The sequence below is a fragment of the Mustela nivalis genome (assembly GCF_964662115.1).
Source record: "Mustela nivalis genome assembly, chromosome: 6".
Lineage (NCBI taxonomy): Eukaryota > Metazoa > Chordata > Mammalia > Carnivora > Mustelidae > Mustela > Mustela nivalis.
Window position 1 is genome coordinate 16,584,133 of NC_139025.1, and position 18,122 is coordinate 16,602,254.

General features: G+C 41.8%; 1 protein-coding gene across 50 annotated transcripts in view; it reads left to right on the top strand.

Annotated features, from left to right (window-relative positions):
- Nucleotides 1–18,122, top strand: part of TTLL5 (tubulin tyrosine ligase like 5) — a 285,101-nt gene that overhangs the window by 144,191 nt on the left and 122,788 nt on the right. For all 50 annotated transcript variants that reach the window (XR_014312440.1, XR_014312441.1, XR_014312442.1 and 47 more), the window contains one exon: nucleotides 1,140–1,294. Coding sequence is in view for 26 of the 50 variants with exons in the window: in XM_082733575.1 (XP_082589701.1) it covers nucleotides 1,140–1,294 (155 nt within the window). In the remaining 24 variants the exon portion in view is untranslated. The remainder of the gene's footprint in view (nucleotides 1–1,139; nucleotides 1,295–18,122) is intronic.

Sequence of the window (18,122 nt, forward strand, 5' to 3'; positions counted from 1 at the left end):
CTCATTTATATTTTTTATATTTATACAGAGCTTCACACATTGTAAGTTCTCCCAAATAGTAATTGCAGTTATAATAATCACTATTGTTAATCATGGGCAGTTAGTTTTTGGGTTTTTTTTTTGTTTGTTTGTTTTCTTTTTTTTTTTTAAGATTTTATTTATTTATTTGACAGAGAGCAATCACAAGTAGGCAGAGAGGCAGGCAGAGAGAGAGGAGGAAACAGGCTCCCCACCGAGCAGAGAGCCCAATGCGGGGCTCAAACCCAGGACTCTGAGATAATGACCCGAGCCAAAGGTAGAGGCTTACACTGAGCCACCCAGGCGCCCCATCATGGGCAATTAGTTTTTAGCACAGGTGCTGAAAATTAGATGGTAGTACAAATACTATGATGCCTTTAATAATATTGCCAAATTCTTAAATGATTCTACCAATTTATAGACACATAAACAGTATAAGTATGTATCTAATATCACCCCTTGCCTAAATTAGGTAGTATATTTTTATTATTGTATATCCATGTATACACAAAAATGTTATCTTGTAATTTGCGTTTCTTTGATTGTCAGTAGAAATGTCTAGTTTTAAATGTTTAGTTGGCTAATTATATTCCTTTTTTGTAAATTGTTTATTAGGGTCAGTGCCCATATTTCTTTTGCCTGTGCATCTTTTTTCTAAATCAGCAAGTAATTTGTGTGTCATAAGAATCATTCTTTTATGTATAACTAAAATTTATTGTGATTTCGAACTTGCAGATGAGGAAACATGGGCCAGAGAGGCTAAGTAGTTTGCTTAGTGTGTCAGACAGACCCTTGCCTGGCACAGAGTTAATATACAGTAAACTCTTGCTGTCTTTGTTACTAATCTTTGTATTTCACAGCACCTGGCACAGTCCAGCACTTTGCACACAGTAGGGACAGAATCCGTGCGCGGTTAATTTCTGTTGGCACCAGCCACCCTTACTTCTCCTCTTTGGTGTGCGCAGAAGCCAGCTTTTAATGGCCGCCTTGGTCACAGCCACCGTTTCAGCTCAGATGATCAGCATCTCTTCAACTCGACTTGATTTTCTCCATCTGTTTTTTAATGAGACTTTTTGAAAATGCTGTAAAATCAGGTTATTTCCCCCTCACTTCATTTCTAGGTAACAAACCTGAATTTGGCAAGTGGCGTCATAAACAGAAGCAGTGCTTCAACCCCCCCCACCCTTCGGCCTGTCTTCAGTCCTAGTGGCCCGACATGGTCAATACAGTCAGACCCCCAAGCTCCTGAGAGCCACTCCACCCCTCCTGGAAGCAGGTATGTGAAGGGTCTTGGAGCCAGCGTTTGGGGCGCAGAGACAGCCTGGGTCTGAAGAAGGCCATTCTCACCTTGAACTCCCTGCACTGACACCTGGGAGACACGTGCCTTTCCGCCTGTCCCAGTCCTCTGGCACTTGAATGGAGAGCCTTGGTTTACTCATAAGACAGTTTGCAGGCAAACCAAAGGCAAAGGAAATTTCTGATGCACTTCAGACAGGTTAAAAGAGGAAGAATTCCTACTGTGTTCGATCCTGGCCTATAGTCCACATTTTCTTGTTTTGACTTTTGACATTCTCCCCTTGTCTCCTCATTCTTGTTTATACCTTGTACTATGTTGTGTCTCATTAAGTTTGGACTCTTTTTGTTGAAGGACATACTTGCTTTTTATGTTTTCATCTGGGTTATATAATTAACCTCAAACAGCCTCCCTGGACAATGCTCCTTTGGGAAGTGGGAAGGAAATTTACTTTATGTAGTTGAGCAAAGAGGCAGAGGATAAAATCCAAATAGATTCTGGCCATAACATAAGCAACTTCTAAATTAAAAAAGAAGCCACTGTGTTGAATTCTAGTCTCAATCCATATTTTAAGTCCCCTATTTAAAAAAAAAAAAATGTAAGAAATGATTCCCAGGAATCTTGCATTAGTGGCTATTAAAAATGGCTCTGATTGCATCTGTCCCTGAGTGAAGTGAGCTAGAGAGGAATGTGACTGTTACAATGAAGTATTCTGTTCCCTCCAAGTAAAGATAATTGCTCCCTCCAAATAAAGAAGCTCTGCCACAGATGTCCCAGCGAGTCCCCACCCCGCACCAGCACTTGCAGCCTCCACCAGCCTGCCAGCTCTTAGCATGCTGCCTTGCCTCGTGGTTGCGAGGGGTGACCAAAGACTTAAGGATGAAGGAAATACCTATTTGCCATTGAAGTATCTGTTAGTGTCAGAATTGTTACTGAAGGAACTAATTTGGGAAGCGGAGACTCTGCCCAGGAAGCAACATAAACATAAGCACATTACATCATGCTTGAGTACAGTGTCTTTCATACCAGTAATCGTTGTGGTCAAGGGTGAAAAGAATCATCTTAACTAAGAGTTATAAAGAGTTGAAAGACTGAGAGGCAGGACTGTTTCAGGCAGGACATCCTCCCACGAAGTTCTCTGTGCAGAAGTCTGTCGTTTGGTGATTTACAGTCTACAGAATAGCCACATTCCTAAAACATAAGTTGTAAAAAAGAATTCTGTTTATACCGTAGAGCTTTATTTTCCATATAAAATATTTCCAAATATTCCATTTTCATTTTACAATCAGAGCCTTGTTTCTATGGCAGACACGTTCCCTGCAATCTTAGGGTATATTATCTGCCTGTAGGACAAGGCTGGAACCATTTTCCATACTATAAACAAAATGTCGAAACTCCACATCCATGGCTGGGTTCAGAACCTTCTTTGGGTAACACCTGTTTGGCAGTGCTGAGACCCAGAAAGATGTGGGAATCCGTCCAGGTCAGAGTCCAGACCTAAGAGTCCAGCACTGTGAAAGGCCTTCGCCTAGCCAGACTGTGCTTTCCTGAGCGGCAGGAAAATAACACATTATACCATTGACTTCAGAGCCCCTGCACCAGAAAGGGGCCCGTGCAGAGTCCTCGGGCCTTTCCCCTTTCGGGTTAGTTGTACCCAAAGCAGCCCTCTTGTCACCTGCTCTTCAAGCCAAAGGGTCGGTTGTCAGGTCCCATCTCAGTTGAGAGTAGCCCTGAAAACCTTCCTCTGAGCCTAGGTAACCTTTGGTTGCCAGAGCAGCCTGGAGGCACCTTGTGGAATTCCCAGAGGTTTCTACCCAAAAGCAGCGCTAAGTGAATTCTCCAGGGTTCTACCAGAGCTGGCTGTGATGTGGGCCACAGCCAGACCTCCAGCAGACATTCTACACAGTACCGTACCCCAATTTCCATTTTTATCTGGTAAGTCACTGTTTTGTGGATGGGCTCTGGTCCCTCGCTTAGTAGTAAGGGTGACTAAGCCCATTAGAATAGAGGATTAACAGACTAGAGATCTGAGTTTTAGTACTGGTTTTGACACTAAGTGACCCTAAATTATTCATTGAATCTTTTTATGGGGTAAGCATACTTACGTGTAAACCGGCCTGTTTTGAGAGCTTTTAGATCGCCCCTATGGCACTTTGATCTCCCTGGAAGTGGCAGCTATGTAAATAAGAGGTGCTCTTACTAGTTCGTCTGTCACAGCAACAGTGGATTCCAGTGCTGATAAGCTCTGATAATTCACTAAACCAGGGGCTGCCCCATCAATGGTGACAAGAAGTAAAGAGAATCCTTCACTGGCTGTGCTTTTCATCTGCATGTTGGAGGATTCAGTGACTTGGTAGCCACAGGAATGAAAACTGATGACTCACGAGAACTCGGCAAATCGTGTTATTTTTCATTTCCCTGTAGTGTTGCTATTGTTCTCGATTTTATGGATCACACACGTTTTCACCAGACAATCTTGTTCTTCCCCCGCTGTTTTGAAACCACCCCAAACGCAGCCTCAGGGCTGTCGTCTCCCATTGGGTCAGTGTGAGCTCAGCCCGGCTCCTCAAATCCCTTGGTTCCTCTGGTCTGTCTGGAGTCCGTGTTCAAGCTTTGTTGTGGGAGAGGAAAGCAGAGAGCCCATGACTTGCCCAGACAGTCTGAGGCCTGGCCATGTAGCTTGCAGTTCCCTAGACGCTCTGGAGCTGGACTTGGCCAGTCATTCCTCTGTTGTTACTTTTCAGAGGTAATAAGTGAGATTAATTGCAGGCCATTCTCCAGAAGAGAAAGTAGTCAGGGCCAAAACCAGTCACATGTTGAGAAGCCTGAGGTGTACCTCTAAGTAAGGCCGATTGAGAATTCTACAATAGGACCTCCGGGATGCAGGTACCAAGTGTTCCTGACCTCCTTCTTAAAGGGATCAGTTTCGCTTTCCAGATGCAGATACCTGGGTATCTAAGCTTTTCTTCAGCCAATGAGATGGGGGGGGATTTTTCAGGCAGCCCTTTGAGTGTATGTTTTCTAGGCCCATGGGGTATTGTTAGGGGCTCAAAGCCATAAACAGAGGCATCTCCCCAGGACTGCCAGCCTTGCCTGGAGTTGGGCAGGGCGTTTTCTAGGTGAGGAGCCCTCAGTGGGCTCACAGTGCATCTTTCTTTCTTTCTTTTTTTCTTTAAAGATTTTATTTATTTGACAGACAGAGGTCACAAGTAGACAGAGAGGCAGACAGTGCCAGGTGGCGGGGGTGGGGGGGGTGGGAGCAGACTCCCTGCTGAGCAGAGAGCCCGATGCAGGGCTCGATCCCAGGACACTGGGATCATGACCTGAGGCGGAGGCTTTAACCCACTGAGCCACCCAGGCGCCCCACAGTGCATCTTTCTGTTTGAGACCTGGAAGGGTTACTGTAAAGTCTTGGCTGCTGCTTGGAATGATTTGGGAAGGACAGGGCCTCAGACGGCTTGGCAGGAACCTGAGGCCCTGTTTTTTTCCAGTCCAACCCTTCCTTGTGGATCGAGCTGTCAGGGAATCCCACGAATGTCTGGCTTCTGCCCCTTGTATGTTTTTCCAGTATTTGTCATTGAATTATTTTTATCCATCTCTGGCTTTTTCACACATGCAACCTGGGGATTTGTCTGTTCCTCGATATTAAAGGTGGGGGAGGTTGAAAGCAAAGCCATGAGTTTGTGCCTCCTTTTTGCGACTGGGTAAGACCTCATGGGCTTAGGGTGCTCGTCCTGGCTAGCCCCCACTGTAGAGAATAGCATAGGGGAACAGGGTACAATGAAGCGCCAAATCTTTGAAATTGGGGTATATGTCACATTGCTCTGTTCCTCTGTCCTCTCACTCTCTGGAGCTAAATTATAGAGTCTGATACCCTACTTTACATAATTTTTAAGAACAAGTTTTTCAGAGATTTTGATTCTAGTTTAGCTAATATTTTTCTCCCTTCTTTAGATTATCTCTTATAAATGTTGCTGGAGAGTCAAGTCTCTTTTCCATTTTTCATTCTTAATCCTCAGAAATACCAAGTTTGTTGTTGTTTTTAAAGTCCTATTCATTTTCTCCTTGTCAGGCATTAGGTTAGATGCTGGGGAGTCACGATAAATAAAACAGGATAGTGCCTGATCTCACAGAGCTTACAGTCTGTGATGTATCTTTCACATTCTCAGCGAGGGTAGTCCTGGGCGCTGGGTTGGTCTAAAAGATTTGGAAGACATGTTTGTTTGTTTGTTTTTATCACTAAGAGGTTACTATCTAGCAGAGAAGAGGAGCCATATACACATGAAACAATTACAGAGTAGTGTCCAGTGGTATAGAGCAAAGATTTAAATTTTACAGCACAGGCAATCAGAAGAAAAGATAGCAAGAAGAGTGTATGAGGTTTTAATCCTGTCACCTGCTACAACATAAGAGAACATTGTGATAAGTGAAATAAGCTGATCACAAAAGGATAAATACTAACTATATCATTCCATTCATATGAAGTGTCTAGGTAAGTTAGAAATGTAGATTGCCAGGGGCTGTAGGGAGAGGGGGAAGGAATTAGCATTTAATAGCTACAGTTTCAGTTTTATAGATAAAAAGTTCCAGAGATCTATTGCACAACCATGTATATATATTGAACTGCATGCACAGAAGTGGTTAGATGGTACATTTAAACATAGGGTTTTTTTTTACTTCAATGGAAAAGAGTATTTAAGGGCTTAAAAGAGAGCACCACAATTCCACAAAAATTGTACTTAGTGACTAAAATGGCAAAGTTTTGCTCCTGTCCTCTGCCTCTCTGTAAGGAGATTATCCTGAGCCTAGTCCTTGAAATGCTTCTGTTTCTTTACGAGTGTGTTAACTTCATAGGAGAGGGGGCCGTTGACCCCTATGAGGAAGGTGACATGGTGTAATAGAAAAAAAAGGAGCCATTGAGTTGGAGGGGCCTGGATGCGCCTCACTAAGTATGTAACCACCGGCAAGTTACGCTGCTTCTCTGGGCCACAATTTCCCCATCTGCTTAGATATGCAAGTAATACCTATCTCTTAAGTTGTTTTAAGATTTAAATTAGCAGCGTATGTGAAAGGAGCCAGTGTACTGTCTGGATTTGCTGTAGGTTGTCGATAATGCTTTGTTTTCTTCCCCCAAAGGAGTAAAGTTAAAATTGGATTTGCTTGGGATCTGGTGTCGCTACACACTTGGGTTAGTATCTTGTACAGAGGGAACTGGCCGTCACCTACAGGTGGTGTGCTCCTCGGGCTGGAGTACAGAGCCGTGCCCTTTGCACCTGAGGAAGGGAAAGCACAGAGTGGGGCCAACAGGAGACTCTTCCTTTTTCTTTGACCCCTTTGTTGAAGGGTGACTTCGTTCTGCTCACCAGGCCCTTCCTTTCTGCTATCTTCTTCTGAATGTTGAAATTTCCACTGCAGCTCGATGTTCCAGCCAGTAAACACTCATATTTTCCATCTATCCTGGGGGTCGAGCTTTGGGAGAACTTTTCTCTGGAGGAGTTTGGAGCTTATAATTTTGTACTTTATACTGTTATGTAAACAACACTCTCTAGCCAAAGAGCACAATCACAAAAAGAAACCAATTGCGGTGGGGGGGGGGGGGTGCCTTAAAAAAAAAAAAGAAAGAAACTCTTTCATGTTCAGAGTTCTGTAGAAGTGATATTTCACTTCTTATTCTCCTTCCTTCTTTCCCATAAAATAAAGTTAACCTGACCTTCCTCCTCCTGAGTCTTAGCTCTCACCATTCCTTCCCCTTGAGTAAAATGTTTCTTCAGCACAGGAGTGATAAAGGCCTGTACTTCTATCTAAAATTTCTCTGCTTCTTTTCTCACTCGCCCAGGCATATATCCTCTCAGGGGTTATGCTCTGTGTCAGTTCAAGCTCTGTGACAGATTCCACAGTTCCTTCTTCCCCGAGAGAGCTGAGGGCCATAGGTGTTTGTGCCAAGGGCCGAAGGGTTGGGCTTCTGCCTATTGAAGGAATGTGGGTAAACCCAGGAAATGTGTCAAAAGATCGCTGGCTGGACATCATAGCAGAGCCTGGGCAAAGTATGTGTGGGAATGTTGGGGCCTAGTATCAGGAGTGAAAGAAGTAGATCTTTTATCTGCAAGCCAAAATGCAGGTTGCTTTGTGGTGTGCCAGTGTAGTGTTTTTTCAGTTCAGCAAGCCTCCCCCCTCAACCCCCCAGAGTACCAAAGAGAAACCACCTCACCTTTCCTTGGGACTAACACATAGGCACACGTGTACACTTGCACGCACACAATCTTGGAGGCAGACCCTATCTTATTTGACTGTTCACTTTATGATTTTATGTTCATCCACAGTTGGTGATTATTTTGGCTTTAAGAGGCCTGAATGCCAAAAGTCTACATATTAAGCTGAATGAGACTCCATTTCTAAAATGAAGAAGTTATGTTAGAGTTACTTTATTCATAATTCAGTTTAATTCTCACGTGGTTTTTCTCTCCTTTCATCTTTCCAAGTTAACTCCATTTACCAGCCTTGAAAGAGCTTAGAAAAGAGTCAGAGTGGCAAAGAACCTGTCTTTCTTTGTGACTCCTGTAGAGATTCATGCTGATCCAATTTTAAAGCTTCCTGTTGATTCCATGAATTTTTAGAAGGAAGACCAGCCAGCTTTCCCAAATCTGTAGCTGAAGATCCCCTCCTCCCTCCCACTTCTTTCTGTTTTATTTCATTTTATTTTATTTGGAAGGGAGAGGGAGAAAGTGAATCCCAAGCAGGCCCCACGCCCAACATGGGTCTCGATGTCACAACTCTGAGACCATGACCTGAGCCGATATCATGAGTCAAATGCTTAACCAACTGAGCCACCCAAGTGCCTCTCCCACTCTTCTTTTTGTTAAGACTTTCAGCATGTTACCAATTAAGTACAACTAAGAAATCATTGCTTTTTTTGTTTTCTAAGATTTTATTTATTTGAAAAAGAGAGAGGCAGCACAGGGGAGCACAATGCGGGGCTTGATCCCAAGACACCCAAGATCATGACCTGAGCCAAAAGCAGATGCTTACCCAACTGAGCCACCCAGGCGCCCCTCCTTTTTTTTTTTTAACACCTAGGATTTAAGAGGCTAAAAGGAAAAAACTCGCTGTATCTCTGTTTTAACAAAACAATAGACTGACAGTATCTGAAAACAAGTAAAGATCCTCTCTTCCCTTGCAGCCACTTGGAGAAGCAGTTTTGGCTGAGGTTCTGGCCTGGGTTTAGATTCTTGATAATTCTTTGTTCCCTTTCCAGAAAAGAAAGAAACAAAATTAGACCTGCTGAGGACATGATATTCCCATACCACTCCATTTAATGCTTAGACTAGAGACACAGTAGGGAAAACAGGTATACCTAATCTTAACACTGAGGTTTACACGATTCATTTTTATTGTGAAGTCAATATCCATAAATTAAAATTTTAATCACAAACCATGAAAATGCTCCTAAAGAAAGATACCTAAGAGAAGCTAAACTTAAAAGGGCATTTAAATATGGAGCCAAGTGTTCTTTGGGAGATGCAAGGAAAGCTGGAGATGGGAGAGAGGCAGTGTATGAGGGCTTAGGAATTCAAAATGTCACATCATATGGCCGGCCCCTGGAGTTCGTAATAAATAACAGTAGAACTCTTGACTTAATTGGACCATTCTTCTGCTTCAGATGCAGTAAAGGGATGTTTTCACTGTCATGAATTATCAGGCTAAAACTTGTATTAATTTGGCTTCAAAGCCAGTAATCAATACCATGTTCAGCCTGGTTCTTTAAAAATAAGTTTTACTATCTTTCCATGATGAAAATGAAATATGGGTGCATCTCTGGAACGTGACGATAATCTAGAAGGATTTAGATGAGAAAAGCAGGCTTTCTGGCATAGCAGGTAAGGAAACCATAAAGGAGGTTAATAAATGGGATATACTTAAAGGCTAAAGGAAATCAAATTATGTTCTTCTGAAACGTTGCACCAAGGAAAATTAAATAGATGAAAGAATCTGTCTATATTATTAGTGTTCTCAAATCTCTTGCTTAGCTACATGAACCCAATACATTTGGAATACCAGCCCTCAGAAGAAGAGTTTTGTTACCTTCTTTCCCAAATCATTACTATATCGAGATATTTGAAAAAGAGGAAAGGTGGCTACTGCCATTAAGTAGCATCCCGGATGGGAAATGGCATCATCTGGTAGTTGTTAAAATAGTATTATCCCCAAATAGTTAATGCACATTTACCAAATATCTCCTAAACACAAGACACTGGGCTGAGCTCTGAAGGAGGGTTAGACATGGTCTGTGTTCTCCAAGAGGAAAATTAATAGCCCTGTGGATGCAAATACTGTGGAACAATATGTGCTTAATGGTTGAGGGAGAGGATTATCCTATAGGTAAGAGTTCAGAGGAGAAATTGATCACTAACTGGAGAAGCTGGCGAAAGGTCTATGGAAAGGAAAGGGGCATGAGCTGAATCTGGAAGGGCAGATGGAGTGTGGATGGGCCAAGAGGCTAATAGTAATAAATTAAGAGATAATTGCACATTTACTTTGTGCTCAACACTATTCAAGGATCAAAGAAAAGTGATTCACACTCCTGCTAAGTTAGAGGTGACAGCTTAGGCAGGTGGTATAAAGAATATTGCCCTACACTAAATGAGAACATGCAGCCAGGAATACTTTATCCAGCAAGGTTGATGTTCAGAATGGATGGAGAGGTAAAGAGCTTGCAAGATCAGCAAGGTTTAAAAGAGTATGTGACCACCAACCTGGCACTACAAGAAATATTAAGGGGGATTCTATAAAAGAAGAAAAAACCCAAGAGTGTCATGCAACAGAAATTTACAGAGACAATCTATAGAAACAAGGACTTCACAGGCAACATGATGTCAATAAAAATGTATCTTTCAGTAATCACTCTCAACATGAACAGCCTAAATGTTCCCATAAAACAGCATAGGGTTGCAGATTGGATAAAACGACAGGACCTGTCCATATGTTATCTACAAGAGACTCATTTGGAAGCTAAGGATACATCCAGACTGTAAGTGAAGGGATGGAGAAGCATCTTTCATGCCAATGGGCCTCAAAAGAAAGCTGGGGTAATGATTCTCATATCAGATAAATTATGTTTTAAACTAAAGACTGTGGTCAGAGATAAAGAAGTACGCTACATCCTTCTTAAAGGGTCTATCCACCAAGAAGATCTAACAATTATAAATATTTATGCCCCCGAAATGGGAGCAGCCAACTACATAAGACAACTGTTAATTAAGGTAAAGAGTCATATCAATATGAATACATTAATAGTAGAGGATCTTAACACACCACTCTCAGTAATAGATCATCCAAGCAGAAAATCAATAAAGAAACAAGAGCATTGAATGACAAATTGGACCAGATGGACCTCATAGATATATATGGAACATTCCACCCTAAAACAACAGAATACTCACTTTTCTCGAGCACACATAGTACTTTCTCCAGAATAAATCACATACTGGGTCACAAATCAAGGCTCAACCGATACCAAAAGACTGATATTATTCCATGCATACTCTCAGACCACAATGCTTTGAAACTGGAACTCAACCACAAGAAGTTTGGAAGGAATTCAAACACTTGGAAGCCAAAGACCACCCTGCTTAAGAATGTGTGGATCAACCAGGAAATGAAAGAAGAACTTAAGCAATTCATGGAAACCAATAAGAATGAAGACACATTGGTCCAAAACCTATGGGATACGGCAAAGTCGGTCCTAAGGGGGAAATACATAGCTATTCAAGCCTCCCTCAAAGAAACTGAAAAATCCAGAATACACCAGATCTCGTTATACCTTAAAGAACTGGAGAATCAACAACAAATTCAGCCAACCCCACACACAAGAAGGGAAATAATCAAGATTAGAGCAGAGATCAATAAGATAGAAACTAGAGATACAGTAGAATACATCAACGAAACTAGAGCTGGGGTTTTTTTTGTTTTGTTTTTTGTTTTGTTTTGTTTTTTGGTTTTTTTGAAAGAATCAATGAGGTCGATAAACCATTGGCCAAACTAATCCAAAAGAAGAGAGAGAGGACCCAAATTAATAAAATTATGAATGAAGACGGAGAGATCACGACTGACACCAAGGAAATAGAAGCAGTCATTAGAAATTATTATCAACAGTTATATGCCAATTAGAGAATCGATTCCATTTACTATAGCACCAAGAACCATAAGATACCTGAGAAAAAACATAACCAAAGAGGTAAAGGATCTGTACTCGAGGAACTACAGAATACTCATGAAAGAAATTGAAGAAGACATAAAAAGATGGAAGACCATTCCATGCTCTTGGATCAGAAGAATAAACATTGTTAAAATGTCTATACTGCCTAGAGCAATCTATACTTTTAAAGCCATTCCAATCAAAATTCCACGAGTATTTGAATTTCAAAGACTGGAACAAACAATCCTAAAATTTGTATGGAATCAGAAGAGACCCCACATTGCTAAGGAAATGTTAAAAAAAGAAAAACAAAACTGGGGGCATCACATTACCTGATTTCAAGCTTTACTACAAAGCTGTAATCACCAAGACAGCATGGTACTGGCACAAAAATAGACACACAGACCAGTGGAACAGGGTGGAGAGCCGAGATATGAACCCTCAACTCTATGGTCAAATAATCTTCGACAAAGCAGGAAAAAATAGTGGAAAAAAGACAGTCTCTTCAATAAATGGTGCTGGGAAAACTGGACAGCTATAGGTAGAATGATGAAACTCGACCATTCTCTTAAACCATACACAAAGATAAACTCGAAATGGATTAAAGACCTCAACGTGAGACAGGAATCCATCAGAATCCTAGAGGAGAACATAGGCAGTAACCTCTTCGATAGCAGCCACAGCAACTTCTTTCAAGATCTGTCTCCAAAGGCAAAGGAAACAAAAGCGAAAATGAACTTTTGGGACTTCATCAAGAGCAAAAGCTTCTGCACAGCAAAGGAAACAGTCAACAAAACAAAGAGGCAACCCACGGAATGGGAGAAGATATTTGCAAATGACAGTACAGACAAAAGGTTGATACCCAGGATCTATAAAGAACTTCTCACACACAACACATACAAAACAGATAATCATGTCAAAAAATGGGCAGAAGACATGAACAGACACTTCTCCATTGAAGGCATACAAATGGTTATCAGACACATGAAAAAATGTTCATCATCATTAGCCATCAGGGAGATTCAAATTAAAACCACATTGAGATATTGCCTTACACCAGTTAGAATGACCAAAATTAGCAAGACAGGAAAAAATGTGTGTTGGAGAGGATGTGGAGAGAGGAGAACCCTCTTACACTGTTGGTGGGAATGCAAGTTGGTGCAGCCACTTTGGAGTACAATGTGGAGATTTCTTAAGAAATTAAAAATAGAGCTTCCCGGGGTGTCTGGGTGGCTCAGTGGGTTAAGTCTCTGCTTTCGGCTCAGGTCATGATCTCAGGGTCCTGCGATCGAGTCCCGCATCAGGCTCTCTGTTCAGCAGGGAGCCTGCTTTGACCTCTCTGCCTGCCTCTCTGCCTACTTGTGATCTATCTCTCTCTCTCTGTGTCAAATAAATAAATAAAATATTTTTTTAAAAAATAGAGTTTCCCTATGATCCTGCAATTGCACTACTGGGCATTTACCTCAAAGATAAAGATGTAGTGAAAAGAAGGGCCATCTGTACCCCAATGTTTATAGCAGTAATGGCCACGGTTGCCAAACTGTGGAAAGAACCAAGATGCCCTTAAACGGACAAATGGATAAGGAAGATGTGGTCCATATACACTATGGAGTATGATGCCTGCATCAGAAAGGACGAATACCCAACTTTTGTATCAACATGGACGGGACTGGTAGATTATGCTGAGTGAAGTAAGTCAAGCAGAGGGAGTCAATTATCATATGGTTTTACTTATTTGTGGAGCATAACAAATAACATGGAGGTCATGGGGAAATGGAGAGGAGAAGGAAGTTGAGGGAAATTGGAAGGGGAGATGAACCATGAGAGACTATGGACTCTGAAAAACAACTTGAGGGTTTTGAAGGGGCAGGGGGTGGGAGGTTGGGGGAGCCAGGTGGTGGGTATTACAGAAGGCATGTATTGCATGGAGCATTGGGTGTGTGTGTAAACAATGAATTCTGTTATGCTGAAAATAAATAACAGTTATATGCCAATAATTAAGCAACCTAGGTGAAATGGATGCATTCCTGGAAACCTATAAACTTCCAAAACTGAATCAGGAAGAAATCAACAACCTGACTAGACCAATATCTAGTAATGATTGAAGCAGTGATCAAAAACCTCCCAAAAAATTAGAGCCCAGGACCTGACAGATTCCCTGGAGAATTCTACCAAACATTCAAAAAAGAAATAATACCTATTCTCCTGAAGCTGTTTCAAAAAGTAGAAATAGAAAGAGAACCTCCAGACTCTTTTTATGAAACCAGCATTACCTTGATCCCCAAACCAGGCAAAGACCCCACCAAAAAGGAGAATTTCATACCAATATCCCTGATGAATATGGACGCCAAGATTCTCAAGATCCTAGCTAATAGGATCCAACAGTACTATCTACATGACCTGGTGGGATTTATCCATGGGATGCAAGGGTGGTTCAACATTTGCAGATAAATCGATGTGATAGAACAAATCAATAAGAGAGAAGAACCACATGGTCCTCTCAATTGATGCAGAAAAAGCATTTGACAAGATACAGCATCCGTTCCTGATTAAATCCCTTCAAGTATAGGGATAGAGAGAACATTTCTCAACTTCATAAAATCTATCTATGAAAAACCCACACCAAATATCATCCTCAGTGGGGAAAAGTTGACAGCCTTCCTTTTGAGATCAGGAACACAACAAGGATGTCCACTCTCGCCACTGTTGTTCAACATAGTACTAGAAGTCCTCGCAACAGCAATCAGACAACAAAGAGAAAGAAAAGGTATTCAAATTGGCAAAGAAGAAATCAAACTCTCTCTCTTTATAGATGACATGATACTTTATATGAAAAACCCAAAAGACTCCACCCTTAAACTACTAGAACCCATATAGGAATTCAGTAATGTGCAGGATGCAAAATTAATGTACAGAAATCAGTTGCTTGCTTATACACTAACAATGAAAATATAGAAAGGGGAATTAGAGAATTGATTCCATTTATTATAGCACCAAGAACCGTAAGATACCTGAGAAAAAACATAACCAAGGAGTTAAAGTTTCTGTATGTGAGGAACTCAGAACACTCAAAGAAATTGAAGAAGACACAAAAAGATGGAAGACCATTCCATGCTCTTGGATCAGAAGAATAAACATTGTTAAAATGTCTGTACTGCCTAGAGCAATCTATACTTTCAATGCCATTCCAATCAAAATTCCACCAGTATTTTTCAAAGAGCTGGAACAAACAATCCTAAAATTTGTATGGAACCAGAAGAGACCCCACATTGCTAAGGAAATGTTAAAAAAGAAAAACAAAACTGGGGGCATCACATTACCTGATTTCAAGCTTTACTACAAAGCTGTAATCACCAAGACAGCATGGTACTGGCACAAAAATAGACACACAGACCAGTGGAACAGGGTGGAGAGCCGAGATATGAACCCTCAACTCTATGGTCAAATAATCTTCGACAAAGCAGGAAAAAATAGTGGAAAAAAGACAGTCTCTTCAATAAATGGTGCTGGGAAAACTGGACAGCTATAGGTAGAATGATGAAACTCGACCATTCTCTTAAACCATACACAAAGATAAACTCGAAATGGATTAAAGACCTCAACGTGAGACAGGAATCCATCAGAATCCTAGAGGAGAACATAGGCAGTAACCTCTTCGATAGCAGCCACAGCAACTTCTTTCAAGATCTGTCTCCAAAGGCAAAGGAAACAAAAGCGAAAATGAACTTTTGGGACTTCATCAAGAGCAAAAGCTTCTGCACAGCAAAGGAAACCATCAACAAAACAAAGAGGCAACCCACGGAATGGGAGAAGATATTTGCAAATGACAGTACAGACAAAAGGTTGATATCCAGGATCTATAAAGAACTTCTCACACTCAACACACACAAAACAGATAATCATGTCAAAAAATGGGCAGAAGACATGAACAGACACTTCTCCAAAGAAGACATATAAATGGCTAACAGACACATGAAAAAATGTTCATCATCATTAGCCATCAGGGGGATTCAAATCCAAACCACATTGAGTTACCACCTTACACCAGTTAGAATGGCCAAAATTAACAAGACAGTAAACAAGTGTTGGAAAGGATGTGGAGAAAGGGGAACCCTCTTACACTGTGGTGGGAATGCAGCCACTTTGTAAAACAGTGTGGAGATTCCCAAAGAAATTAAAAATAGAGCTTCCCTATGACCCTGCAATTGCACTACTGGGTATTTACCCCCCAAAATGCTGATGTAGTGAAAAGAGGGGCCATCTGTGCCCCAGTGTTCGTAGCAGCAATGGCCACAGTTGCCAAACTGTGGAGAGAACCAAGATTCCCTTCAACAGACACCTTTATTATTGAGAAGGATAAATTGGAGGAGATAGCCTCTGAATATGGCACAGTTGGGCTTGGACCTCTCAAGTCTATGTCTTTCTAACTTGTTTTATTTAATCTAAGGATTTTCTTTGTTGGTTAATTTCTCTGATAATTAGAAGTTTTAGAAGACATAAAAAGTCCTAATGCACCATAGTCTTAAAAATGAAAAGAAAAACAAATAAAAACTTGGCCTGATTTCCAGAATGCACACCTGCATCTGGTTCCAAACTTTCCTGTATTATTCCAGTATTATTTCTCTCTACACGGTCAGTTCCAGCGGTGATCAGAAATAAACCTCATGTGTTTGCCTTCAGCACTTCCGTGCAGGTGCTGCTCTGTAGCCCCCCTGTATTAGCTGACTCTCTCCTTATTGTCACTCCTTCAACAGAAGTGTAAGCCATCCTAGTACAATCAGATCCTGCGCCTTGGGGAGCAGTAGGCACTTAAAAATAAGAACAGATATTAAATGAATATTTAAGGAACTTTGACTTAAAGGAAGGAGTGGGTGGACACCTGGCCCCTCACAGCATCTTCACGTGTCCACACCCTGTTCTTTAGGGTTTGGCTTAATACAGGCTTCCCTGTTCCTTGAGTGATACCATTAGGATTTCTCTTCTTCTCTTCCCTCCTTACGCATTGGACTCCTATTCTTAAAAACTGTAATTCAGAGGATTCTCGGGCTAAGTACACAGTTTTAATTCCTAGAGAATGGAAATGTGGGGCCTTCCTATCCTATTGAACTTAACACTAGGAAAAAATGCCCTACCTAGTTCCTTTATTGAACTTAAAGCCTGAAACACCCCCACCCTTCCCATGTCATCGGTCTTTACTGCTTCTCCTTTGCACCCTATTCAGTTCTTTCATGTTATCCAAAATTTAGAAGTGCCCGACAAGCAAGAAATCCTCTTTCATCTGAGGGGTAGAAGCAGATATGGAAGAGGAAAAGGCAGAGAACTTTTTAACCCCCCTTCTTCTCCCCATCCCGCCTCACGCTCAGGAGTCTTAACCACTCCTAGAAGATCGTGCAAGTGGGACGGTATCCACCATCTTGGACAGCCCAGAATGGGATAGTTATCTCTTTCCTCCAACCTTTCACATTGGGTTGCCTAATGACTTACAATGTTTACTGAATGTATGTTTTTGTGAGGTTCAGCTTTTTGGTGTTCATTACAGTGCTTTCTCTCCTCTCACTGTCCTTCATTGGATAGATTTACTGGTATTTCCTTCCTGAGTGGTTGGTATGAGGCAGTGTCGGGCCACCATCTCTCTACTCCATGTTCAAGTATCATTTCTTTATTTCTGCTACAACACCTGCCACTCCTTCTCATATTCTGGTTCTTAGAATATTTGTCTTAACCTGTCATGTTAGACTGTAAACTTTCTACTGGGAGACACCAAGTCTTACACAATTCTACGTCCTTACGGTGACCTGTACGAAGTCCTCAGTTGATGTTTCGTGAATAAAATCAGTGCTGTCCAGTGCAGCAGCCACAAGCCAGGTGTGGAAATTTAAATTTAAATTAATAATAATTAAATCACATGAAAAAAATCAGTTGCTCAGTTCTATTAGCCCCATTTTCACAGGCTCATGGCTTCCTTATTAAGTAGCACAGGACTAGACAGCTGACGGCTGACCCAGAAGATGTGATAAAGACCCAAGCTTGGTCCAAGGATTAAAAAAATAAAAAGGAATGAGTTTCCAAGAAAGGCATACTCTTGATTTTCCTCTTAGGGCCTTCTGTAGATGTCAAGCCTCTTTTGTTTAGATCTAGAGATTTACCACAGATGCTGTTCTTGAACTAATTTGCGGTGCTGGGAGGGGCATGTTCTGATGCCTTGGGAGCCTGGAAAGCCCAGAGCTTCTGTATTACTAGTGTCTAACCAATCAGACCTGGGCTGACCGAGAGGAAGGGGATTTTTTTCAAGCAGATCCCAGCATGATCATTTTATTTTCTGCAATATGCCCATGGCTGAATACTGGGGAGAGGTCCCATGTCCCCATGCTCACCCCACCATCCAGCCCCCCACCTGCTCGGCCAGCAGTCGTGACTTGGCTTATGGAGAGGTTCTAGCCCTGGGGAACAGAGCCAAACATGCGGAAGCCGTTCGGTGTCCTAGCTCCCAGGGAAGCTGTGGTGAGCAGGGGGAGTGGGTGGGGTCCTGCTGGATGGCTTTTCAGAGAAGCCAGATCTTTGAAGTTTTGTTTTAGCAGCTGCCAGGTATGCTGCTTCAGCACTTTGCAGGCCCCTCAC